The sequence below is a fragment of the Balearica regulorum genome, chromosome 2, assembly GCF_011004875.1.
Source record: "Balearica regulorum gibbericeps isolate bBalReg1 chromosome 2, bBalReg1.pri, whole genome shotgun sequence".
In the NCBI taxonomy this organism is placed as follows: domain Eukaryota; kingdom Metazoa; phylum Chordata; class Aves; order Gruiformes; family Gruidae; genus Balearica; species Balearica regulorum.
In genome coordinates, this window is record NC_046185.1 from 109445395 (window position 1) to 109472288 (window position 26894).

The 26894-nt window shown below is 36.2% G+C and overlaps 1 protein-coding gene across 1 annotated transcript in view; it reads left to right on the top strand.

Annotated features, from left to right (window-relative positions):
• The window catches only part of CUL1 (cullin 1), a 54849-nt gene that overhangs the window by 23784 nt on the left and 4171 nt on the right, over positions 1-26894 (top strand). The window contains exons 3-18 of the mRNA XM_075745291.1: positions 3135-3309; positions 4508-4675; positions 5735-5785; positions 6727-6817; positions 7474-7637; positions 11496-11658; positions 16004-16134; positions 19029-19136; positions 19229-19335; positions 20437-20485; positions 20976-21107; positions 21645-21762; positions 23086-23162; positions 23936-24067; positions 25460-25552; positions 26816-26863. Coding sequence (XP_075601406.1) covers positions 3135-3309; positions 4508-4675; positions 5735-5785; positions 6727-6817; positions 7474-7637; positions 11496-11658; positions 16004-16134; positions 19029-19136; positions 19229-19335; positions 20437-20485; positions 20976-21107; positions 21645-21762; positions 23086-23162; positions 23936-24067; positions 25460-25552; positions 26816-26863 — 1807 coding nt within the window. The remainder of the gene's footprint in view (positions 1-3134; positions 3310-4507; positions 4676-5734; positions 5786-6726; positions 6818-7473; positions 7638-11495; positions 11659-16003; positions 16135-19028; positions 19137-19228; positions 19336-20436; positions 20486-20975; positions 21108-21644; positions 21763-23085; positions 23163-23935; positions 24068-25459; positions 25553-26815; positions 26864-26894) is intronic.

Sequence of the window (26894 nt, forward strand, 5' to 3'; positions counted from 1 at the left end):
ATTTTGAAGAGTTTCAGAGAGTAATAAAATTCTGAAAAAGATTATTTTTTTATCTTAAACTGCACAATGCTGAATCAATTTATAAACTTATCGCAGTTTTATACCTCAAAATTTAATTTAGATAAGTAAATGTAATTTCTCCTTCACTGTAAGGAAAGTGTAGAAGTTAGAGGAGATTGATCTTGATCTGTTCTTCCTGTAGATGGTTTGTCTGTTTGCTGGGCCAAATCTGAAGTTCAACAGCCAGAAGCTTGAGAAGCAGTGCAGCTTCATTGTGGTGCATACTATTCTATTGATGAATTAACTTCTTGCTTGTTGTAGTACGCAAATTGCTATGTGGAATTGTGCAAACACCCACAGAAATGTTTCCTGATAGCAGTTTGGATATGTATATGGCTTCCAGTGTAGGAAGCAATTAAGGGGATTAGTTTACCTCCTGCAACCAAGAATTCTTCTCATAGTGTTCCCCTTGTGATTCTCAGATGGACTGTCAAGTACTTCGTTGTGAGCAGCAAGTCTGATTTTGTTCTGGATGTGTCAGTCTTCCTGTCAGTAGTTGACTTTAGCAGATGGGGACACAGATTGTAAACAAAAAGTGTAAGAGAGCATTCTTTTATGTATAATATGTCAAAGAGTTATTTACACTTACAGACTGCCTTCTGCATGGGCAAACTAACTTCAGTTTGACTTGCATAGAATAACTAAGTTAGAACATTTCAAAAGTGCTGTCTTGGACGCTTCGGCTAGCAAGACACAAGCCAGAATAACAAATAAAGATGGGCATTACTGGTATATTTTTATTCCAACTCTGAGTTGATTACTGTTAGGCATAGACCAAAAGGTTGGTCTCTCTCAATGTTTACTTCACAAGGAATCAATTTAATAATAAAATGTAGGGGGTTAGAAAAAGGCTTATGTCTTCTAACCTTGGTCTTTTATTTTTCTGAAGGCTGTTGTGATTTTTCGTTGAGAAGAACAGAGAGAGCATTTGCATCAGGCAGTATTCACAAAAACGGCAAGAATTACCCATTGTCTGGACAATCCTCGTATTTTTAGGCTTGTTCAAAGCCACTTGGGGTAGGAGAGTTAGGGGAAGGAGGAGGCAAGACTGCCAACTAGGTATTTATGAATCAGCCCTAAATTCCTTGTATTGTGATGGAGAGATTTTCCATAGAGAATTCAGGGGACCTTATATTAACTATTTTAAAGTTAAACTGTGAGGCAAGCCCTGCTTTTCTTGTTTGTGAAAAGAAAGTTTTGTATCTAGAGAAGAATTGTTACGCTGTGTGGCATTCCTCACTTGAACATGGAATTCTGAAATTGAAGTGTAGATCGTAAAAGTATCAACAGTGCCAGGAAAGTTGAACAAACAAACAAACAACTAGGAGCTGAAAGAAATCATTAATGTCCAGGAAGTAGGTGGCTGATAGAGATAAGAAACTGATAAAAGTTCAGTTTGTAAGCACAAATTAAGGTTTTATGTTATTGGTTGATATCATGGGAGATCTAATTATTTGGCACTTGGATGAGGTAACAGGTAAGAAATAAATGTATGCTGTATGTTTTCACAAAGTGTTAATCTTTGGCAAAAAGCCTAAGAGCCTTACTCTTTTGGACAGAACACGATGACTTTCTGAACAAGTACATGAGTATAGACTGTAAGCAGACTTTCCTTTCAGTTTGACACAAAGACTATGAGCCTTATTCCTGGGGGCATGCAGGATACCCTGATCCTTAAACTTAGTTTAAGAATATGATTTATCTCTGAAGCTTTTTTCAAGTAATTGCAAGGGAGTTAACTGGATATTTTAAGAGACTTTTCTGCTTGAGCTTTACTGTTTAAATACTAGAAGCAAGTCTGTTCATAATGACTGTAATGCATCGTATATTTGAGGTTTATAGTTCCCTTGGTATTTAATTGTGCTGATGTCTTCCATTATATTGTACTGGTCTTTCTGAAGGGCAAATAAAAAGGCAAATCTCAGCAACGTATTAATTTCCTAATATGTGGCATGCTGTGGAGGAAGCCTGTCTAGTGGTTAAAGTTTGGCCCATTAGTTAAAACACAAGTTAAAACCAAATTAGACCTTGTGGATTGCTTAATATGATGTTCCCTAACAAGGGATGTGACTCAAAAGCCTGTCCTCAGACTGTCAGTAGAAGCCTGAGTGCTCAGTAGCTTTGTTCCTGTTGGCTATTCATTTGCTTGGTGAGTTACTAGCGTAACTTTTTTTGTCAGATCTGAGTCCTCATCAAGTTGAATTTGAGTCCTACCAAGTTAGTTTATTTTCCTTGTTTGCAGAGTGCAGTTTCTTTCAGGATGGTTTCTTATTTGAAGTGTTTCAAGCAATGTGACTTCCACTTACTACTTTGGAAGAATTCTGAATGTTTGGATGTTTTAGATCAGAAAACAGAATGTTCTCTTGAAATGTTATGTTAACAGATACAGCAAGTCTTCCGGGTTGAATTAGTATGAGAGGAAAAATTATTGTTACCACATACTTAAATGTTGGGATTGTACTTGTAGCCTAAAATTGCATTTTGGTGAATCTCATCATAAAGTTCTCTTATGGTGTGCGTTCAAGTGTGTGTGTATGTGTATCACCATTACTGCTTTCTAGGTTTGTCCCATCTGGCAATGTTAAATGGCCAAATCTTTTATAAAGCATTGTGTTTGAAAGAATGCAAAAATATCCTCTGTGTTTTCAACTACTGAATGTTGCTTGAGGCTAGTGTTGAAATTTCTTCCTGTTCAAATGAAAGCTTATGTATTTGTAGAAGGCCCCTATAATACATCAAGTAAATTCCACTGAAACCTTGAAAATCTTATCAGCAAATTCCACCACTTTTTCTTGGTGGTGTTGTTAAGTAAGTGTTAAGTAAATTTAATGTTGGCATTGGTGTTTGCAGTGTACTCAACAGTCTGACATTTCTGCAGCAGAAAATTCTGCTGAAAATTACTTCATTTTCTTAGCTTTGGTTTGATTTTATGTGGGCTAATGTGTCTTACAACGTATTATGGTTAAGTCATTTATGGTAATATAAAAATAGCTTAGTGAAATTAACATACTGGGTTTTATTGTATTTTTAATGTCCCATGCTGGCACATCTGTATTCCTTAACTTTCCTGTCAGTCATGTTTATAACTACTGTACTAGCGTACACCAGTCTAATCAAGCACGGGGAGCTGGAGTACCTCCTTCTAAATCGAAAAAGGGCCAGACACCTGGAGGTGCTCAGTTTGTTGGCTTGGAACTGTACAAACGGCTAAAAGAATTTCTGAAAAACTACTTGACAAATCTCCTTAAGGTAAGATGGGGCATTAGATAATCTGCTTTTAGATAATCTTTTTTTGCTAATATGGACTGGGTTAAGAAAAGCTTGTATCAACAAATATAGAGGTGTATGCAGCCACTGGAAGTAAATTGAAGGATCTTGAAACTTGCTTTTGTCTCCGTAAACCATTAGAAAATTTTGTAGGCTTTACCTTGGGCATAGATCAGTCGCTAAGTGTACCTGTAAGCCGCTTTTCCTCTTTGAGCTAAAGCAGCGTTTCTGTGTTTTATAGAACTAAAGGTATACACCATCTTAAGCTGTCCTATATCTTGAACAAGAATAGCTAGACTTTCTAACCAATTAACCAGTGTATTAGTAATGCTGAAAAAATGGCCACCTGTAATGTTGAAAATGCCTGATGGTAGCCATTAATTTAATTTAATAAATAAACTACTAATAGAGCAGGATGTTGGACTGCTTTGTACGAGAATGATTCCTAGTTATTTTTGGAAAGGAACCATGCTTTTAACGTTTGAGATTTTAGTTTTGGGCAATAATAAAAGAATTCTTGGTGTCCTATCAAGTCTACTGCAAAAATAATTTATGAAGCTGCATAAAGGTGTTTGAGGTCTTATCCAGAATGCACTCCTGGTTTTATTCCCTTGTCCATTCAAGCTGTAGTGGTCCAGTTTGGAAAGATATTTGAACTTCTGTGTGTTACAACTTTATCTTCTTTTTTTCTATAACAAGCACAAATAGGCTGCCATACCCATTTCCAAGAATATGAAGTTCCATTTACTATCTGACAGGGTCCTAGAGAAGATCCCATCCATGCTCACTTCTTTCAGCTTCCCAAGTAGCGGCAGCAGGAGTGGGGTGGTGTACTTCATGGAGATTGTCATGTTGAATTCATTACCATTGCACTAGCATGTTTTACCTAGCACACTCATCAGCGTTGCTGTTTCGAATGTGGTGCCCTCTTGCCCTTTCTCACAGGAGGGACAGGAGTGTCGTCTTGGAGCTTTATCTGTACTGTGCAGTTTTTTTACCACTGCTCTAATTTCTGAATCTGGCCTTGTGCTTTATTAATGTAGAAGTAAATGTATTAGCACTATGTTTCCTATAAATGCATTGCGTGGTGTAGATTTATTACACAGTCAATCCGTACACCCTTCTATATTTTGATTGTACCTTAAAATTACCTAACAGTACTGGCAAACTTTTATTTCAGGATGGTGAAGATTTGATGGATGAGAGTGTGCTGAAATTCTACACTCAACAGTGGGAAGATTATAGGTTTTCAAGCAAAGTATTGAATGGGATATGTGCCTACCTCAATAGACATTGGGTTCGTCGTGAGTGCGATGAAGGTCGTAAAGGAATATATGAAATTTATTCAGTAAGTAGCTTTTTGAAGTGAGTGATTTATCCATTCCATCTGTCATGTTTGTGTTATCCTGCAGATCGCTCCTTGAAACTTGTATGCAGTTCACAGAAGTTTTGAAGCGGACAAAGTGGAAATCTACCCCTTTCCATAATCCTACCCCAGTATATTTGTAAAAATTCCATGGGTCTAAACCTGTGAGAGGTTCAGTCTGCCTTGTGTGTATTGGGACTACCAGTATTAGACTGTGGAGGGTTGTCTGTTTCTGAATATTTGCTCCTTATACTGTTAATCTGTGTGCATCAGTATGGCCTTGTCATTCCACTTAGGATTCAGTAAAGTGTTTCAGATATAGAATGGAGAAATAAATTGCTTTTTTTTTCTTCTGTTGACTTCAATACATCTCTACAAATTTTTTTGCATCCAAGCTGCTAAGATTCAGTCAACATTTGGTTTGTAATATAAGTTATTTTGGTACAGTTCTGAAAGATTGATACATGATCTTGATTTTTTTTTTTTTGTAATGTAAAGTAATATAAACAAGGGAAGAACATAGCAGAAGTTCTGTATCTCAGATAACTAAAAGTACGGGGGTTTTTTATAAAGGATAATTATTGTCATTGCTGGTGAAGCATTAGGAAAGTGATATGTTATTTTACAGCTTCACTAAAATAACTTTGCATATGGTAGAAAAACAGTTGGTATCCGTACTTCCCTCCCTCTTAACTTCACCAGCCTAATGCTAAGGTACTGTGTCAGCCTGAAAATCGCCAATAAAAAAAGCTGTGTATTGTCAGAGTAACTTGCAGGGTTTGTTAGTTTTCAGAGTTGGAAGTGGATCACTGTCAGAAAAGGGGATGTCTTAGGTAGAGTTTGTAATAAAGCAAATGGTAGTTTTATTGTGAAACAGTCTTGTTGCATGAGAAATGTGTGTGCCAAAATACAATTATTAAAAAGTTCTGATTATTTAGCATACTATATCAGCTTTCCTTAAGGAGTTATCCTGCATGTATATGTGTATATACGTAAATATTTTCTTTATTTCATCTTTCATCTCCCTTTCTTTGCTTCTAGCTTGCCTTGGTGACCTGGAGAGACTGCTTATTCAGGCCATTAAATAAGCAGGTATATATATAAACTACATGTTATTTTTTGGGTTAATTTTGTATATTGTTAGTAACTGTTCCAAGGACCCAGAAAATAAAAGGGAGCCATCTCCTTCTCCTTCGTGATGTTAAAAAGATAAATATTTGAGGGGAATGGGCCTTTCTCTGTGTATGTGGTTGAACCTCAATACCAAGACTGTTCTATTATCTCTTTGCTGAGAGGACCCTTGAAGTAACAACTTGAGCCATTTCCAAGCCAGGCAGGAGTACAGGCTGACGGTCATGTCTTAAGGTTTGAGAGTCAGGATTGTGTGAGAACAGATAGTGACAGGCGTAGGATGTCGGTCTCTTCTAACGTTGCTGTGAATCTTTAAATTTACACTGATGCCTGGGAGATTCAGGTCAACCCAATTATTTTTAATTAGCGGATCAGCACAATATAAAACAAGACATTCAATCACAACAAAATAGTATATTTATGTATGTTGGTTTCACTCTTATTTACCAGTATTTCATGGTGAAAAGACTATATTATATTATGAAAATGTTAGCTATATTTCAGTTTTGAGGAACAGTAATTGCAACACATTATTTATCAACGTACGGGTGGTCAGTTCAGCTCTTACTGCAAAGTTTTCTTGTATTTCGGGTATAAAGCAAACAGAAGTTTGATTTAGAAGGTGCTTTTTGAAATTAAAATAATAATAATCATAAAAAACACCAAGCACTTTCATACCCTTTTACAGCTCACCACTAATTGGTCTGGAGTTACATTGTAGAATGTAAAGGTGTAGCATGCTTTGTGATGTATGTAGGAATTTTGTCTGTTCAGATGTCCTTAAAACTTGTTCTCAAGGGGCTTGACTTGTCTTGAATATAGGAGTACGCTCCTGATTAAATACAGTGCTTGACCTACCAGCTGCTTTCTCTGTGCTTTACTTTTAATCTCTGTTTTCTAAGGTAACAAATGCTGTGTTGAAATTGATTGAAAAGGAAAGAAATGGTGAAACTATCAATACAAGGCTGATCAGTGGAGTTGTACAGTCTTATGGTAAATGAGATTTCTTTAAGGTTTTATTACTCTCTTTAAATAAATATATGTCCCTTGTCAGAGCCCAGGAGTAGCATCCCATCTCCTTGGATGTCCAGAAAAGATTTTTACAGTAAAATAAATGCAGTTATGTATTGTTTAACTTCATGTTTGTAGAGACAGTTGACACAATTTCAGTTGATTTTACCATATTCATAAAGCTTGAAAGCACAACTGTTTATGAATCAGTTATTTAGGAGCTAAATCTGGAAGGGTGAAGCATAGTAGTTAACAAAGCGGAGTGGGATTGTTTTTTCGCATTTGCATGAAATTGAGAATTTTGTCGTACACATTAATGACCAGTTTAATAAAAAAAAAAAATGCATATAATCTGGAACTCTAAGAGGAAAGAATGCAAGGGAAATTTGAACTAGCTTTTGAGATAGACTTTGGAAAACTTCACAGTCATCAGTTTAGTAATGTATCAAAAAGTACAGTTTACATGAGTAATGTCTTGTGCTGCTTATTTTTTAAATGCAAAATAAATAAGAAGTGGTGCTGATACTGCCCCAATTTATTACCTTCATGTAAGTTACAAGGAGAGTACCTGTTTATTTGCAAGAGACCACTTCATAAAAACCAATTTTGTCATTGCTTGCTCTGTTTTTTTTCCGTAGTGGAGCTAGGACTGAATGAAGATGATGCATTTGCAAAAGGACCTACACTAACTGTCTATAAAGAATCCTTTGAATCTCAGTTTCTTGCTGACACAGAGAGATTTTATACACGAGAAAGTACTGAATTCTTGCAACAGAACCCAGTCACAGAGTACATGAAGAAGGTAAGTTGTTTAATAAGCTTTGTGATGATTTTCTGGATACAGATCTTTTTTAGAAATGAAGTAATATAAATTCTTGGCTTTTATTATCAGTTTCTTAAAATGCTGATTATTTTACAGAAACAATTAGCTCTTTTTCCCTGTGGTGATTTGCTTCTATGTTTACCTGGTCTGAAGTTTGTCTCCTTAGTGTGTTTCAGTAAGTACAATGAAAGTCTGAAACTTTCTTAATGGGCAAAACAGAAGAGAATGTTAAAATAAATTCAGACTTTGTTAGACTTCAAGACACCGAAATAGTCATTCTGCTTTAGACTTACAAGTTTACTGTTCCTGTACAAGGAACTGTGTGTTGGCACATTTATTGAAATCTCTTCCTGAGCAAGCTGGCCAAGGAAGTAGATCATTAATTAGTTTTAATTCTCTCGGAATATTTTAATGTAATGAATTCTACACAATACTTCTGAACAGAGGCCAGATTTAAATTCTTAGTCTCTGGTTTTGGGGATCCCAGACAGGGCAATTAAGAGCAAGCTGGATAAACATTGACTATTTCTAGCCTGGTTATTGGGTCAGTCTTACTGAATGTGAAATAGATATGCCATCTTCCATCTTGGGCAAGTGCTGCTTTATATATTTTTATCAGCACGTTTCCTTGCTTTCTGAATTGTTGCTTAGTTTTTTTCCCTTTCAGTTTAATTAAAAAAAAAAGAGAGCTTTTTGAATATGTAATATGCAGCTACACATCCCTCCCTGCAATATCTTTGTTTTTTTGTCACAGAACACATCCTGTCTGAGTCGTGGCATTAAAGTGAACAATTTACCCCCCCTTAAAAAGGTGGTGGTGGGGAAGTCCTAGAAGTAACACAGAATCCCGCTTTTTAGCACATCGGGATAGTTGTCTAGTAGTTCCCAGACCTACCTATGTTTACTTTTCTGTTGTTGAATTCATGATTTTTGTTACTTTCCTTTCAATTTCTTGTCTTTACTTTCATCCTAAAATTATATATAAAAACAAGGTATCAGAATTTCAGTCATTCGTAACGTGAATGAGTGGCTCATCTAGGCTTCCTTGGTATAGGACAGTAAAAAGCTGTCTGAAGGTCATTGCTATTTCAAGAACTAGAGATTAGTGGCAAGTAGGAAGAATTTAGTACCCCAAACAATCTTCAAGACTGCAAAAATCCACAAAAGAGCAAGTTGCTTTGCTTGAAGCTGGTGTTGAAACTGAAAACATGTACAAAGCTAGCAGGAGGCAGGGGAAATCTATAGCAAGAAAGTGTGTAGCCATAAGTCTTATTACTAGAGGCGTATACAAGCTGTTTGGGCTGTCTTGGCATCTCCTTACAGATAATGGGCATACATTGAAATCAACTGAACAAGAAACTCTGTTTTCCATATTCATTTCCTGGGATTTAACTGATGAAACTGAAAAAAGATGTGTATTAGACTCTACAGTAAATATGATAAGAGATTGCAAAATGGTAGAAACTATGGGATGTTACCTAACAGAAAAGGGAAACTTAGGAATTGAACCTGAAAGCTAGTTCACTGGAACAAATTGTCTGATTTCTCTAGTCTGCATGCTCTGCTGGAGAGATCAAGAGGTCATGCAAGCTTTCAGGACTATTAATTTAAAATTTAGATAGGTTTGTCCTTCAGTTTTATCTTCATTATGCATAAGGAATTCATAACATTTTTTTACTTAAGCATGACAAGGCAGTTTTGTAAACTTAATATTTTTGTTTTGTTTGGGTACTGTAATCTTTTATGCCACTTAAATGCCTGGAACAGAGTAGTATTCCCCATAATTATTACTTAGGTATTGCTCAAATTAGGGTTCTTTTTTGTTATGAAACAACTTAAATGAGACTGATGTGAAAAGCTGCAAGATATCCAGCAGTCACATGGCATACTAGGAGTAAGAAGTTCTTAAATGTCATCTCTTGGAAGTATGAGCTATGAACAAAGTAATCCGCTATTAGCACACTTGTTTGACTTTCTCGCTGAAGCACTGTGCGTTGAGTTCTAATTGGGGATAAATAGCATTGCAAAATAATAATAAAAAGAAACCTGTTGGAGTACCTTAGTGCACACCAGCATAGCATTAGACTGTTACCATGATATAGTAGAATTCTAGTTGTTTCTGTAGAATAATCAATGAAATCTTAATTAGAATTAGGATATGTGTATGTAGTTATACAGGTAGACTTACTGAGTTTAGAAGGATTGTGAATTTTTCTTCTCGGGCCAGAACTCATGAGTAACGCTGGCATGGCCTGATAGGCTGTAGGGAAAAAGGTCGGTATTTCTTAACATTGTCCCTTGAAGTAAAGTCTCAAACTGAACTTTTGATCTTTATAGTTAAAACAACCAAAGATACTGTTATGTGAACTAATTATTTTTCCCTTGTTTATGAAATGTGATTTTAAAAGGAAAATAGAATTATAAGAACAGAAAAACTAAGAGAGTGTAAGCAAATTTGGAGTCTGTGTGAATCTTTCTTTTCATAAAGGAACCGAAAGTGAGAATTGACTGTTAACATTAAAAGTGAAGGTCTAAAGATATTTTAAAAAGCAGCATTAGAAGTAGCAGAATTTACTGAACGATGGAAATACAGAAGTGGTTAAACATTAGATAAGTAGTCCTACAAGTCTGATTCCAGTTTCCAGTGTTCATCAGAAAGATCTAATAATTTGCTGCTATTTGCTGTTATTAAGGAAGTTATTCCTTACTGGGAAGAAACTGGCAGTACTCTGAAGCATGAGCTTATATCAGTTCCCAAACTGTTGATTTTTGTTTCCCATATTTTAACCTGTACTGGTTTAACTCTGGGAGACGCTAATCCAGGACCATTTCGCAAGAGCTAAGTGCAAATTTATTACAGAAATGAGTGAAGCTGCAGTAGCAGAGATTATCTAAAGCTGTCTCGTGTATGATGCAGTGTACTTGCAATAAAATTGTTCTTTGTTGTTGTTGTCCATAATATGATCTTTCATGCTTAGTCAATATTATAAAATACTAGGAAAATGCATTAATTTAATTTCCTTTTCTTGGTGACATTTATTTAAATAATTTGGACTGATAAGGGGATATATGCACATTATCCCTAGTAATGTACTGCAATCACAGATGGTTTAAAACAAATCTTTGAAACTTCTGGAAAGAAATAAAGGTAATTTTTATATAAACAACTTCAGTTTTACATTTTGTTGTAAGTAGTATTTTTCAAGTGACATTTAGAATTTTGGTTTGCCCGGAAGATATGCATATGTAGTATTTCATATGCCAAATTAAATAATAGTATAATTTAAATGATTGTACATTATTGGGAAGCTTTTCTGTGTAAGAATATAGATGAGAACATTCAAATGAATTTGTCATGGGCATACATGTACCTGGCAAATTGTAGATTTGTGGCAGCATAAAATATGTTGATGTTTGTTTTATACAAGACTACCTCTCTAGCTGAAGAGCTTACTGATACTAAACTTGCCAGAATCTCATGTCAGCAGCTTTCTCTTTTTTTGACAGCAGATTTCATCTGCAAACTTCTTACTCAGAAGCAATGGGAAAACAATCTTGCTGTGATTTTTTTTTTTCCCCCCCTGCCCCCATTTAAACAGTGTATATTATCATCATCAACATAAACATTGATTCCTCATGTATATAGTATGGGAGGGAGGTCACATTATGATTCTCAGAAGAATCACTGCTTGAGTAGGTAGACCGTAACACTGCATTAGTGAGAGGTTTGATTTGTTTGTTTTCTAGATTAATTCACTAGATAATCATCTGTTCTCTGCTGTTGGATTTCTGCTCTGCGTTCCATACTGGTTTCATTTTTCTCTCTCTTTTCCGCAGGCTGAGGCTCGCCTTCTTGAGGAACAACGTAGAGTTCAGGTATATCTCCATGAGAGCACACAAGATGAGTTAGCACGAAAATGTGAGCAGGTACTTATTGAAAAACACCTGGAGATATTTCATACAGAGTTTCAGAATTTGTTGGATGCTGACAAAAATGAAGGTAAGGAGATTCAAATATTGGTTTTAGGCTTAGAGCTCCTCCCTGATGATTTGTGAATAACGTAAATTCTGGTGATGGCTAAATGCAGTTTGTACAGGAATTAGATTAAGAGAGAAGATAGACACTAAATTGATAAGCAGCTTTTGATTAAATTGAGATGGCTCAGGATATTGGTCCAAGAAGGCTGTTCCAATCCCAAATATTAAGGCAAAACAGCACTAATTTTGATTTCTCTTAACATGCCTGGAAGAGTGCTTAAGCCATCCTAGCAGGAGCGGAAGCTTTCATGAGATGTGGGACCAAAACCAGACCGGTAGTTTTACCAGCTGTTTCAGTTTAATCCATGGATCTTTGAGTCAGCAGTGAGAGTTTTAAAATCCAAGTTGTCTAGAAGTATGTACAGGAAATGTTAAAAGAGGAATAGAAGCAAATAAGGAGCTTCTAAAATTTACTGTATAAAATAGATAAAACTGTATATAGAGCACACACAAGGAAAGGGTGCAAATTATTAATTGATGAGATAATTTTAGCTGTGAAAATGAGTCTTAACTGCTGCTAATGACTCAAGTTTATACCTTCATAGAGAACACATAGAATAAAGGCTTCTTCAGCAGTTCCTCTAAAATAAGTAAATATTAGCAGAGAGTTTAGGTATCTTTAAGCAACTGTCAGTTGTATTGGCTTTTATGACTTTCTTCAATATTTAATGCTTAGCACAAAATAACAGTCAAAACTAGGGCTAAGTAATTCCTGTGCATCATGCAGATAGTAAGGATGAATGGTGTTTCTGATTTTTCCAGTTGGGGAATTAATGAAATCTATATAGGAAGTCAAGGTAAGCCTCTATAGGTGTAATACTGCTTTTAAGGAAGTGAGACTTGAAAAGATACTATGATTAAGTTACTATTGATGATACTGTTCATTTGAGAGTTGTGAAGTGCAGCTATGACTCTGTCTCTTAAAGAGCAACTATGAATAATTACTATAATCATCATGTTGATAACTAAGAGATGCTTCAAAACAGAAAAGGGCAATTTGGCATGATTAGGAGGTCAGAAGCTACCTATTTCAAATGTAAATAGAAGATTTTTATCCTGTACTAGTATTTAAGAGTCAGATATTTATGTTTGTAAATAAATGGATTTATTCTGTTATTGGAAGAGATTTTGGTGCAGATGGGTGTTAACTAGTAAAATGACTTTATAAATGTCTTCTGACAATAAAAATAGCACAATCAAGAATTTTTTTCTAGACTCAGGAGGCCTTTCCCAGGCTTTTCTTTTTTCCTTCCACTTTATCAAGTTCATGGGTCATGTGAACCCTTACTACAGTCACTTACCATAGTGATGCAATTCCTTAAGTTTGTTGGGGTAAAAAACGGAAAAGTACCACCTTGTGTCTCAGGCACCATCTTATATGTGTTTGGTTTTACTTTCATTTGGGTTATTTCTGAGATTAATTAGGCATTTTAAAATGCCTGATTTTTTTTCTTCTTTCTCAAAATACTACTTTTTTTTTTTTTTTTTAATTGGGCTTCACTTATGTAAATTGCAGTAGTTCCCTGGCCCTTTTTAATTTTCATGAAGTCTCAAGATTAGAAACATTTATCTTGAAAGATTCTTTGAGAATTCATTCTTTAATCAGTATAATCACTTCACTCTCAAATTTGTAATATACTAAAATAACCTATTGTAGACTGTCCAAAACTTATAATAAAATCTCTCTATTTCTTAGCTCTTGAAAGTACACTGGTTTTGAGGTCCCCCAAGTGAAGTACGTTAAGCATATTGTATTACAGGCCACTCCTGTTGATTTCTGTAATTTTTTAATCACATTGTGCAACTAGTTATAAAGGTTGTGAGGCACATTTGTCATGTTATCTTTTCACATCGGTATGATACTTATAGGAAATAATTATGTTTCTGGGAGCAGGCTGTAATGATTTAGGTGGAGTTACTGTGTAAATCTTCCTTGAGGCTTTGTAGCATCTCTTCCGTGTTTCTCCAAATACAGACATATCCTGATAGACCAAACTGTGAATCATTATTTGTGGGTAGGTCTATCAGCAACTTACTATATTTATGCATGGCATGATTTTCCTACCTTTTTTTTCTAAAATTCTGCAGGTAAAAGAACAGCATTCTTATGTTGTTACGGAAGTTTAACATCAGGTTGCAAATATGGTTTATATAGAGAAAAAATGTTTCCATTTCAAATTCAAAAGTTTAAGCTTACCAAAGTTCTAAGGAGTGGAAAGCATTATATGGAAATGGGTCTGAATAGAGGTGTCATCACTTCAGTATTAAAGGCATCAAATTATGTGTGTTGTATTTCAGAGTTAGGTAGTGACACAGCTGCTTGATTGCACTGTTCTATTTAATCTCATAATCCTCAGGTGTTAATAAATTGCTCATAAACCATTCAGAGAAGTCCTTAGAAGTGCTAGATGCAGCTGACAGCCTTAAGATGGATTCCATAAGGTGAAATACCCTCATCAGTTTACAGTAATTAATTTGGTTGTTTACTGTTGAGTGCCTGTTCAGTGAGGGCAAGATTACAAGAGGTAACTAGTGGTTTTGTGTACCTGGTTTATAGAATCATTGAATGGTTTGGGTTGGAAGGGACCTCAAAGATCATCTAGTTCCAACCACCCTGCACTAGACCAGGTTGCCCAAAGCCCCATCCAACCTGGTCTTAAACACTTCCAGGGATGGGGCATCCACAACCTCTCTGGCCACCTGTTCCAGTACCTCACCACTCTAACAGTAAAGAATTTCTTTCTAACATCTAATCTAAATCAACCCTCCTTCAGCTTAAACCCATTACCCCTTGCCCTGTCACTACACTCCCTCATAAACAGTCCCTCACCAGCTTTCCTGTAGGCCCCCTTCAGGTACTGGAAGGCTGCAATTAGATCTCCCCGGAGCCTTCTTTTCTCCAGGCTGAACAATCCCAACTCTCTCAGCCTGTCCTCATAGGAGAGGTGCTCCAGCCCTCTGATCAGCTTCGTGGCCTCCTCTGGACTCGCTCCAACAGCTCCATGTCTCTCCTGTACTGGGGCCCCCAGAGCTGGATGCAGTACTCCAGGTGGGGTCTCACAGGAGTGGTGCAGAGGGGCAGGATCACCTCCCTTGACCTGCTGGTCACGCCTCTTTTGATGCAGCCCAGGACACGGTTGGCTTTCTGGGCTGCAAGCGCACACTGCCGGCTCATGGTGAGCTTCTCATCAATCAATACCCCCAAGTCCTTCTCCTCGGGGCTGCTTTCAATCCATTCCCCGCCCAGCCTGTAGTTGTGGCCATATTAAAAGGTTTTGGTTGTGGTTTTGTTTGGTTTTGTTTGGGGGGGGTTTGTTGTGTGGTTTGTTTTTTTTTTTAAGAGAATTCTGCATTTAGTACAAAGCATCTGCACTGTTGAAAATTAATAATAAAACCAAAATGCTCTTCAATATTACACTTTCTGAAATTACTAATTGATTTTGAAAAGTCTTGGCTTAAAACTGGTGAGATTTTCGCATATGTTAAAGCCTTATATTAAATGATGTACAATTTATTTTTATCTTTGTTAGTTTTGTTATGTGGTAATGCTTTTCAGAACCTTTTCTTTCTTTGATACACAATTATTTTTACTGGTAATCAGTTTATTAAATATTTTTCTAAGAGATGGCTTTATTGACAGTGCTTTATTGGCAGAAATTTGGTTTATAATGTTTCAGTTTATCTGCTAAGGTCATATCAATACATAATATTTTGCCTTTAATTTCCAACCCTTACCACTGATGCTGCCCCAAGTAGATGTGTTAATATACAAAAGGCTACAGGTGGTGGTAGATCTCTAAGAACTGTTCTGTTCAGAATAAGATTTAAAGGACAGTGGTCACCTGGAGAATGTTGTACTCTTGGCATGGCCAGCAGTAACACTAATCACAGTCCTAATTCATGGTAACACTTCAAAACTTCATCTAAATAGGAGGGGTTTAACTCCATTTTTAAAATCATTGCACCTCTTTAAATTTATGAAAACTAGAATTAAATATATTTCTATAATTTAAATTGTTTTTTTTCTTCTTGAGATTTATGTAGCATTATGAAGGTAAAACAGATCTTAACATTTAACAGGTTGTTTTCTCTTTAACTAGTCTTAGCTTTCTAGGTTAGTGAAAAGATTTGCCATACTGTGCAACTTTTTTGCTGTAGGTTTTTTCTGGCTTTTTACAGGAGCGATTGCACATATGTTTTTGTTGATGATGGATGTTTAACTCCTATTGTCAACTTGTAAATGAGAAATTGGAGTCATAGCTAGTACAAATGGGAGATGTTGGCTTTCCTTTTTTTTTTTTTTCCAGACTTGGGACGCATGTATAACCTTGTATCTCGAATCCAGGATGGCCTTGGAGAGCTGAAAAAACTTTTGGAAACCCACATTCATAATCAGGGTCTAGCAGCAATTGAGAAATGTGGAGAAGCTGCTCTAAATGCAAGTAACCCATCAAAATAAGTCTGTGTGTGGCGGCTGCCAGTTTTACATTAGAGGAGAGTGTATGCTTCTTGATATAATTTCCAGTTTGTTTATGTTTTCCCTGTCACTGATTTGTGAGGACTAGGGAATTCTCAAATGTTGATAGTAGGCTTAAAACAACAGTCATATCACTGTGTTACTACTCTTTGAGCTTTGGGGTTGCTTGTTTGTTTGGGGTTTTTTCTTTGGTTTTTTCCTTCTCCGTTTTTGCTCTTGGTCAGGATGTCATGCTGCTTAGAAGGCTGGCCATGCAAATACAACATCATAGACTTAAAAATACACTTGGAAGTCCACTGTTTCAAGAAGCTTTATCTCCAGTGGGCTGTATTTTATTTCATCATCTTATAGACTTTTGACTTGGATGAGACCATGTGGAGAAAGTTTTTGTTAATTTTATTTTTTTTGTAAATATGCCATTTATTTTATTTGGAAAAGCATGAAAAATGTAAGAGGAAGAGACAACTGAAATGGTTGGAGAGGTTACAATATAAAGAGCAGTTCATGTCTTCTGCAACACTGTGGTCATTTAATCATATAATTGGCTTTCTTTATTTTATCCCATAATTGTAATTTCAGACTTAATTTTCTATTGATTAGGATTGAATCTCAGCAACATGAAGTTGTTTAAACCCTTTCCTAACCTTTTTGTCTGTATGCTAGATGTTATTTCTAGCAAAAATAAAAAATAGACTGAAACATACGAAGCAAAATCAGGATAGAATATAGATTCTGGTAAATTTTATTTAAAATTAGGTTTAACTTTGATTTTTGAAAGAGTTAATTTGAACCTGTTATTGGCCTCAGCTATTCTTGAAATAGCTTCATATTAGTAATCATTAAAGTAGTAATCTAATGACTGCATAGAGAACAGTAAAAACTTTAGGTTTTACCACAGATTAAAATGTTTTACATGTGTGCAGTGTCTGTTCACTAATATAATTTTAAGTGCATAGCTTTTTAGTGGTGTTGGTCTCTTATGAATCATGAAGTAATTTTAGGAATCTTCAGCTTCATTTGTAAACATCACCTTAAATTTTGAAATCACATGTGCTCCATGGTTGTCACATCCCACTAGTGGTCATCTCTCTTGAGTTTCTTTGTACTTAGACCTCGAAGAATTTCCCAGAAAAATGAAAGTTCTTTCTCCAGGAATGAGTTCATCTTTGAGAGAGGGCAGGCCTGAGATTTGTATGTATTGGTTCTTTTGACTCCAACCATTTGCAAAACTCTTCCTGATCATGACACTTCTTGTTTCTTCATCTTTCTCTTTTGTTCTTTGTCTGTCTCCCTTGGGAACTGTCTTGCCTGATCTTCCAGTATCCTTCACTCCACCATATTGATATTCATCATTGCCTTGTTAGCCCTCTGTCACACGTAGGTAGGATTGATTCTGCCTAACTTCATTTATCTGTACTCTGTCTAAACAGATAGTCAGCTGGGCAAAAGCTTCTCAGTTTCTCTGTAGTCAGTGGGAGAGAAATAGTCCTACCAGCTTGACTCATCTGACCTTTTTTAGATTTTTACTGCAGAATGGGTTGTCCTCTAGACTCCACTAACTATATTAACAAGACTGCTCTTCAGTCAGATTACTGCTTTTAGTGCCTTTTGGGTTTTGATTTGGTTGTTTTTTGGGGGTTTTTTTGAGTCCTTATAATCAGTAGATGCCTTTCTGAATGTCCTTCAAGTCTACTTGAGTTTCTTGTCTGGGAGGTTCTCAGTAATCTCAGTTCTTTATCTGAAGCACATCTTTAGATTGGTGGTCCATGGAGTCTATGTCTGTATTCAGTGGCAACAGGAAAAGTGTTTCAGGATCCTCATACAGCCCTGCCCATCTTCTGCTATTTGTTGCCAGCATCTAGAACTCTTGCAACAGGAATGTTACAGGAATACTTCCATGCCCGGTCCTTTTTGTTTATGGACCTGTTGCCTGTGAGTTTGTCTAATCCATTTTTGAACCTGCTGATACCTGCTTCCAGCAGCCTCCTGTAGTAACAAGTTCCAGAAGTCTGCTACCTTATATGTAAAGATGTTCTTTACTTTATCCATCTTAAACTTGTTTCCTATCACTTTTGTCAAGTGCCTTGTAGTTATAAAATGTGGCTTTTAGTGATTGTTCATCTTTTCTGACATCCTCCTGATTTTTGTAAACTTCGGTCACATGCCCTTTCAAACTTCTGATCTCCAAATTGAAGACTTCCAGATTTTTAGTCTGGCGCATGGTAGCTACCCTGTCTGCCTGGTGTTTTAGTTGCCCTTAACTGTTCGTACTCTGACTCCACTCTATATTTATTGAGATGCAGAGGTCAGTAATTGCACATAGGACTCAGTCTGTGAGTGCCATAAACTTGATGTTCAGTGGCATTTGGCTGCACTGGGTGTTGAGCGGATAATTTTTAAGAACTGTCAACAATGACTGAGGTCTCTGTACTAAGTTGTACCTATTGAGGATACACATTCTTACTGCAGAGATTTATTTTGAGGGTTTCTTCTATAGCAACTGCCACTTTATGATCGTCCAGCTGTCTCAGGTCTGATTTGAATTAAGCTTATGTCTTAGAAAATGTCCTTCTTGGAAATGTTTGCAATGGTTGAGTAAGTGATTTTGTTGTCTTTCATATTATATAATGTAGTATGCTCTGCACTCTCGTTGCTGTAAATGAAAGTTTGTGCTAATGTAAGTCAGTCCTGGACATAGGACCTAAACTAGTCTGGATACAATTTTAGCTTTAAAATATTTCTAATACTTTTACTTTTCCCATAAAAATTTGCTTAGGCCAGTGAGTAGCTCCATTTTGGAGAAAGAAGAAAGCAGAAAGTCAACAGGTTGCAAAAAAAATCTCTCTTTATTGCAGGATCCAAAAATGTATGTACAGACAGTGTTGGATGTCCATAAGAAATACAATGCTTTAGTCATGTCTGCATTCAATAATGATGCTGGCTTTGTGGCTGCGTTAGACAAAGTAAGTATATGTAGTGGCATACAGTGAACGCTTTTTTTTTTCCTCTTCAGTGTTTTGTCTCCCAAAATTTCACTGTCTTTTGTGATTTATAGGCTTGTGGTCGATTTATAAATAATAATGCAGTAACAAAAATGGCTCAATCATCCAGTAAATCTCCAGAGCTACTGGCACGATACTGTGACTCTTTACTAAAGAAAAGGTACGTCTTCAAAGACAAATTATTATTTCAGGTTGGCTTTTATTGTAAAAGGTTTTAGCATATGAAGTTTTATATTGTGTCTTCAGAAACAGAACTTAGTGTTTCAAGAAAAAATAATTACACAAAATTCTGAATACAAAAAGTTCAATAGGACCGTTCCTAAATATTGTGTGGAGTTTACTCTTCTTTTTTAAAGAAGAGGGAGAGATAATAAAAGATCTAAGACCTTATATGAAACTAAGTTCTATTTTTTTAATAAATCAGAAGGGGTTTTTAGGTTTTTCTTTTTTCCTCAAAATTTGAGTTGTGTTGTATGTTATAAAGAAGAGATGCATATTCCCTTTTTCCATTAAAACTCTTGCTTTCCTCCTGTGGTTTTCTCTTTATCTTCTTCTATCTGGGCAGAAATTGAGGAGGACAAAAACTGCTTTCTTAACCTCTCGTGGTTCATAATTTAAGGTATTTGGCTTCAAATGATTCAGCAGCTCATACATTGAGTTGGTATCAGTTCAGTTTATACTGGATTGGTGTCAGTTTTGTCACTGGCAACTTTTCTAGCTGGTTTGGGGGAGGAAGAAACCCCACCACCAAACCAGAAGAACTTGTTAGCTGTTCCCTTCCCCATCCCCTTCTTCCTTCAGCAAAGGATTTATTTTCCCCTTTATAAATACTAGCTTTCTGCAGGGTAGATTTGAGGTATGCCTGACTGACAAGTATGATATGGAGGAAAACAATGTGGTGCCACCTGAGCTCCCACCCAGTCAAGACCCAGCTCTCTAAGCTGTTTTCTTTTCACTGTACTGCCTAAGATAAGAAATGAAGATAGCATTTAATAGCAGAAAAAAGGCTGGAAGAGAGATCCATGTTTAAGCCCATAAATCCTGAGCAGTATCAGGCTATCAGGAAGTCCCAAGCAATTCATGGTCCAGGACACAGCCTATTGTTTAAAAATCACGTACTTCAGAATTACTTACATGTGGAGTAGTGAAGAGAAGTGATCATTTCCTTACACCTTTATTTATGAAATTTCCATATACATCCATATGTTATTTTAATTCAGCAGTTTTGGGACTCATTAAAAATGTGCTTCTTTAATTGCAGCTCAAAGAATCCAGAAGAAGCAGAATTGGAAGATACACTAAATCAAGTGGTAAGATGTCTATAAATACAGTTCTGTGTAAGCTTTGACAAGTTAGTAATATTTGATTGTCACACAAGTCAGATGAGTGAAAACATTTTATTTTGTATGTTTGATTTCATTATTTAGTATTTCAACTTTTCAGTAATAATCTTCATCTCTGTGTAGCTTGTATTCTTTTTAATTAAAAAAAAAAAAAAGCCCTTTACAGGAGATTTAAAGTGGCTAAACGGAATTCATGCTTTTACTTAATTTTTATATACTACATATTTTTCATATATAAGGCTGTACATGTGGAATATACAGTTAATGTGTTTATTTTAAATGTGGATACTGTTTTAAACACAAACCACCACGTTATACCCTCCCCGCCCCCAAAAAAACCCAACCCCAGACCCTTGCCTTTAAAAATTTAAGTGCAAATGAAATAGTTACTGCTACAGCTTTTTGAAGATAAATGCTTCAATATCTTTTTTCTTACAAGTTATCTTGGCTTTTCCAGATGGTTGTCTTCAAGTACATTGAGGATAAAGATGTGTTTCAAAAATTCTATGCTAAAATGCTGGCAAAAAGACTCGTACATCAGAACAGTGCTAGTGATGATGCTGAGGCAAGCATGATCTCTAAACTAAAAGTGAGTATTCCATTACTGTCCCATGATCTCCCTCCCATATTGCAGGTCTTCAGGCTGCCTTGGAAAGCATTGGTGTATGTCCTTTCATGTCATTATTTTATGTACAATAGAAAAATATGCAACTTGTGTATTTTTTTTTTAACCTCCTAGGAGCTTGTAGTGCATGTCTGTCCCATGCAGTTAAGCTTAATTATTCTTATACAAATGAATGACATGGGTATAATTTCCCAAGGGAATGACTGCTGAGAAGTTGCTTAATTTCATTAACCCTTGTTCATTCAGGGTCAAGCAAAATATGATCTAATACTCTTTTAGTAGTCTGTTTCATTGTGTGTTTTGCTTCAGTTTTAAACAAAATTTTCTTCAGTTTTTGACAACACTTGAAGAGCTGGACTAGCTGGGATCAGTACTTTGAGTAAGAGAAATACTGAACTTTGTATATCTTCTTTTAAGAAAATAGGCTCCAATACTTTGTTCTTCTCATTCTGCAATGTCAAAAATATATCTTGTTGACGTATCTGTGCTTTTAAAATACAGCAAGCTTGTGGTTTTGAGTATACCTCCAAGCTGCAGCGGATGTTCCAAGATATTGGTGTAAGCAAGGACTTGAATGAGCAATTTAAAAAGCACCTGACCAATTCAGAACCGTTAGATTGTAAGTAATACATTTAACTAAGTTACTGTTGAGTAGTTTAGCTTCCTCTTATTTCTACAGAGCTAACTGTATGACAGACATATTTGATTTAGACATCATAACCCCAGAAATTAGAGGTAGTACTTTTTGAACAAGATAGCTAGGATTTTTAAATTAGTCTTTTAGGTCTGTACTTTGTCTTCTAATAGCACTTTATATCTTCTGTTATGGGTAGCCTCCTCCTGATTTTGCAGCTCATGTTTAGGTATGTAATTAAATTAAGTTGAATCCTTTTCTTTTCTTTTTTTTCTTTTTTTTTTTTGATTGGAAAGATGTTTTTCTTTAAACAATTTTGAATTTGAGCACAACATGGCTTAAGTTCATACTTGCGTAAAAGTATTAGGGGAAAAAGGATGCTGTGGTTTAGTTTGTTAGACAGCCCAATCACTTTTTTATAAAGAAATATTTTTTGTCATTGAAGCATGTTGAAACAAATTATTTGAAGAATTGATCGTTATTTGTTGGATTACATTTAGAGTTGTGTGTTGTCAAGTTTAAATTTTACTTAGTTTTTGTATTTTTCTTACTGACTTGCCCCAAATGCCTTGCAAATATAAATGTGAAATGTTCATTCTTGCAGTTGTGGACTGATGAGTTTTAGTTATACATTAAAATGCAATGCTTACAATTTTTGCATTTGCATGTTAAAAGAGAAATTCAGCATAGAAACAGCCAGGAGAAGAGAAGGCTCTGGGGAGACCTAATGGCAGCCTTCCAGTACCTGAAGGGGGCCTACAGGAAAGCTGGTGAGGGACTGTTTATCAGGGAGTGTAGTGACAGGACAAGGGGTAATGGGTTTAAGCTGAAGGACGGTAGATTTAGATTAGGTGTTAGAAAGAAATTCTTCCCTGTTAGAGTGGTGAGGCACTGGAACAGGTTGCCCAGAGAGGCTGTGGATGCCCCATCCCTGGAAGTGTTTAAGACCAGGTTGGATGAGGTTTTGGGCAACCTGGTCTAGAGGAGGGTGTCCCTGCTCATGGCAGGGGGGCTGGAACTGGATGATCTTTAAGGTCCCTTCCAACCCAAACCACTCTATGATTTTCCAAATAAGAGAAAATTGAGTGACTGTCACAGTAAATCTAAAGCTCTCCAAATGCAGCAACATCTTACATGAATTCATTTGTTTTATGGTATGAATAAAAAAATATATAGTTTAATGATTTTTCACCATGTTAGAGCAAAAAACAGAACCATTTCTTGTTTGTTAGAACTGGGACTGCATGTTTGAAGAGGGGGTGGTAGCACGGGGGATAATGCAGCTCAGCCTCTTCACCTCTCTTCCAGTGGATTTCAGCATCCAGGTGCTGAGTTCTGGATCGTGGCCGTTCCAGCAGTCCTGCACATTTGCTCTGCCATCTGAGGTGAGGTGCTTGCACTTGGTTCATTTGAACCAGGGAATGGTCATGTGAGAAATTTGTTTTACAAGGCTGGTGTCTCCTCTTGTTTTGTTGTGTGTCAGAGGGGATTGGAAGTGTCTCTGGTGTTTGCCTATTTGGCTAGATGATGTTTGGAACAAGATAAGTTACTAAGGCAGTAGGAGGGAATGTGTGAAATAAATATAACTGTTTTCTTTAGTGGAAAGACCCTGGTTAATGAATATTTTTTTCAAAACATTCAACAGTAACCGAAGCAAATCTTTGTTAGTGTATTTTTCCATGTATACTTTTATTTAAGAAACTTTTTTTCTTGCTGTTGCTTTGACTCTGTCCAGTAAAACCTTTAGATATTATAATCACTAGTTTTCTGTTGAGTGCTTATCCAGAATAGACAAGACATGAACACTTAACGTGAGAAATAAGTTTAACTGCTGTTACCTGGAGGATGAAGGTGGTTAAAAGAAATTGCCTTTCTAGCCTTGCTTAATGTATCATAAAAGAAAAAAAAGGATCTTAAATGCCCATTTAGGTTTGTATTGTTAATGATGCTTTAAAGGGGAAACTCATAACCGAGGAGAATTTTAATCCAGTCTGAAGAATTTGAATACTTTGGATTTCTGTTTCTGTTATTCAGACAGCATGGCAGTCATGGGTGATCATATTTGATTCTCCTTTGTTGATTCCAGAGCATGTTCTAGTAATGGTAAATGAAGGTAAATAATATTCTTTCTTCCTTTGTTGTTGTTGTTTTTATACAGTTAGAACGGAGCTATCAGAGATTTACTGCATTTTATGCCAGTCGTCATAGTGGAAGAAAATTAACATGGTTGTATCAGCTATCCAAAGGGGAATTGGTTACCAACTGTTTCAAAAATAGATACACGTTACAGGTAAGGATAACGTCATGCTGATAGAAACACTTGGTGCTGATTGCATTCAGGGAATTGGATGTAGCTGATCATTTAAAAGACACACATTCATGCTCTGCTCCACTGCTCTTATGTTAGCTGGATGAGCTGCTCAGCCTCTTTACTCGTCATTTGGAGGTAATTGCTTTTCCTTACTTTAAAGGGCCATTGTGCAGATAAATGTGTTTAAAATGGTGAAGTATGTAGATGTTGAAGTAGTGGAGTTCATGTGAATACCTGTGCCTGCACACAAACTTATTTTAATAGATAACATCAGTGAATTGAGCTGTGTTTTATTTGTATGTCAAAATATTCATTAACAGTATGTAATGATGTATCACAATTCAATATTTTAAATGATTCAATTCCTTAATGGTTGGGAGTGTGTGCGTTCATATGTATGTTATATATGTTTAGCTACTATTTACGATGCTCACATGCATTCATTAGCTTTATTCCTGTGAATAATGCTACTGTCTTTAAATAAAGGAAAGCACAGATGTAAGACCTGATGGTTGCAGAGCTGTGTGTTACTGAAGTGAACATAAATGCTAGCCCTCCCAGATGGTTGTTGGTGTTATGATTAATAGATCCTTTATTATATGTTTGATTTATTTATTTATTTACTGTACTGATACTTAAGATCTATGTTTAAAAGAAAATTGATGTGGAAAAGGGAATGCATTACTTGTGGTTTAAACAGGTGTTGAACGGTGTTGTGTGAGACAACTGCAACCTCTTTGCATAAGATCTCATGCTTCTTATACTTTCCTGTCTACTTTCTCTCAAAAAGTAGACAGAGCAGGGGAGTTCACAACAGTGAGAAGAAACAAGATAGGCCCAGACTTTGACCTTGTCATCAACATATGTTAACCCTGTGGTTATAGATATGAATAAGCCACTGATGGCTGCCTTGTTTATAAATACGGTTTCATTATTCTACTGGAGTTGGGAGGGTTGTGAGGATGAATTCGGTAGCCTATGTAGGCTTTAATGAAGGTTAAATGGGTAAGAGTCAGGGAGTGACAGAGGAAAACAATTTAAAATTATATTAGCTAGTAGAAAGATAGGGCTTTGACATCATAATAGGAGATTTGATGAAGTGTCTGCAGCTAGTTAAATGATCATAATCTTAGGGTTTATGTTTAGATAATGCTGGAAGGAAGAGTTCTGGTTGTGTAAGTCACATCAGATTTTTTTCTGTATTGTGTAATGATTAGCACTCGTTGGCTACTCTCTGTTGTCCGAATATTCCAGTATATGTCTTTAACTGGTGAATTTCAGGCTGTTCAGATCCAGAAAGTATGTTTGTTCATTCTCATTTTCTGATTTACACCCTCTCTCTTTCAATCTCTTTTTTTTTTGATCTGTTAGGCATCCACATTCCAGATGGCGATTTTACTGCAGTACAACACAGAAGATGCCTATACTGTGCAGCAGCTGACAGACAGTACTCAAATAAAAATGGTAGTAACTTTGCACATTTTACCACACTCTTGTGAAAAAGTCTTTTTGTCTTTGGGGCTCTTCCTGCTACCATAAGAAATTGGAATTTTGGGACATTTGAAGCCAGAGTCGGTTTCTGTCCTGGAGGAAACAGATGTGCTCTGTTCTTGGTCAACTTACTTTTCTGGTTTACTTTCCTGTAATCATAACTGCCTAGTCTTCTGATGAATATTAGTGTGTATATACTCCTGTTCATGACTTAGTGCTGAGCTCCAGTAGTAAGTTTTCAGTGTTTCACTACATACGTTTCAATATTAAAAGACAACATTCTAGGAAAAACAGCATTTTCCCGAGATGATTGATCTATGCATCCGTTCTTATTTACATCTCAAGGCTTATATACATGAACATAGTGTAATCTGCAGTTTCATTGGCGCTCTCTCTCTTGTGAAGTAGGTTCCCTCCTTTTCTTTCCAAGTAGACTTTATGATTCACAGTTTATTTGGCATCTGTGTCCTTTGCTAGTAGGTTTGAATCAAGTCTGCTGGGACTTCTGGAAAGTTAGGCAATTCCTTTTCAGTGAGATCTTTACTTTTAGAAATGCCTATCTAGAAAGTTAACGCTACTGATGGCTTACAGCAAACCCAGAAGTCTTATGGGGTTGCCATTTATTATAGATGCTTGTTTGCAGATACATATATGTATCTATTTCTGTAAAATAAATATTTGCCCCAAAGTGTGGTTGTACTAGAATAAAACCCTTTATACAGCTGAAAACTATGAAACCCGGAAGATTTCCACTGTAGTAAAACAGCAGCTTTGCAAGCCCACACAGAACGTGACAGTAGCGTAGCGAGTAGTGTGGCTGACCAGCGACAGTAACCAGAACAGATCCCTGGTGTAAGTGAGAAAAGAAAAATATGTTAATCAGAAAGCAGAGGGTGCTTGCTTTCTGAGGTTTAAGCTTGCCATGCTATCTATATTTGCATGGTTTGGGAAAAAATATTTCTTACACTTATAAATCTGCTTGCAAATAGCTCCTAAAACAGCAACTGGAAAGATCTGTTATTTAGAATTAGTGTTTCTAAAGAATTTGATGTTGTTTGGCTGACCACAAGGGGAGTATGTCCTAACACCCAAAAAGGGTGTTCTCCCCCACCCCCATTTTGCAGTGTTCTGCACTCACTAGTTCTTAGTCTAAATATGTGTATTCTTGTTGAAGTATTTTAAGTTCGAGAAAGGTGCTGTCTGTCTGCGCTGATGATATTTTCTGTAATTTTGTAGGATATCTTGGCACAAGTTCTACAGATACTGTTGAAATCAAAATTGCTTGTAAGTACTCCTGCTTTTTTATAACCTGCTT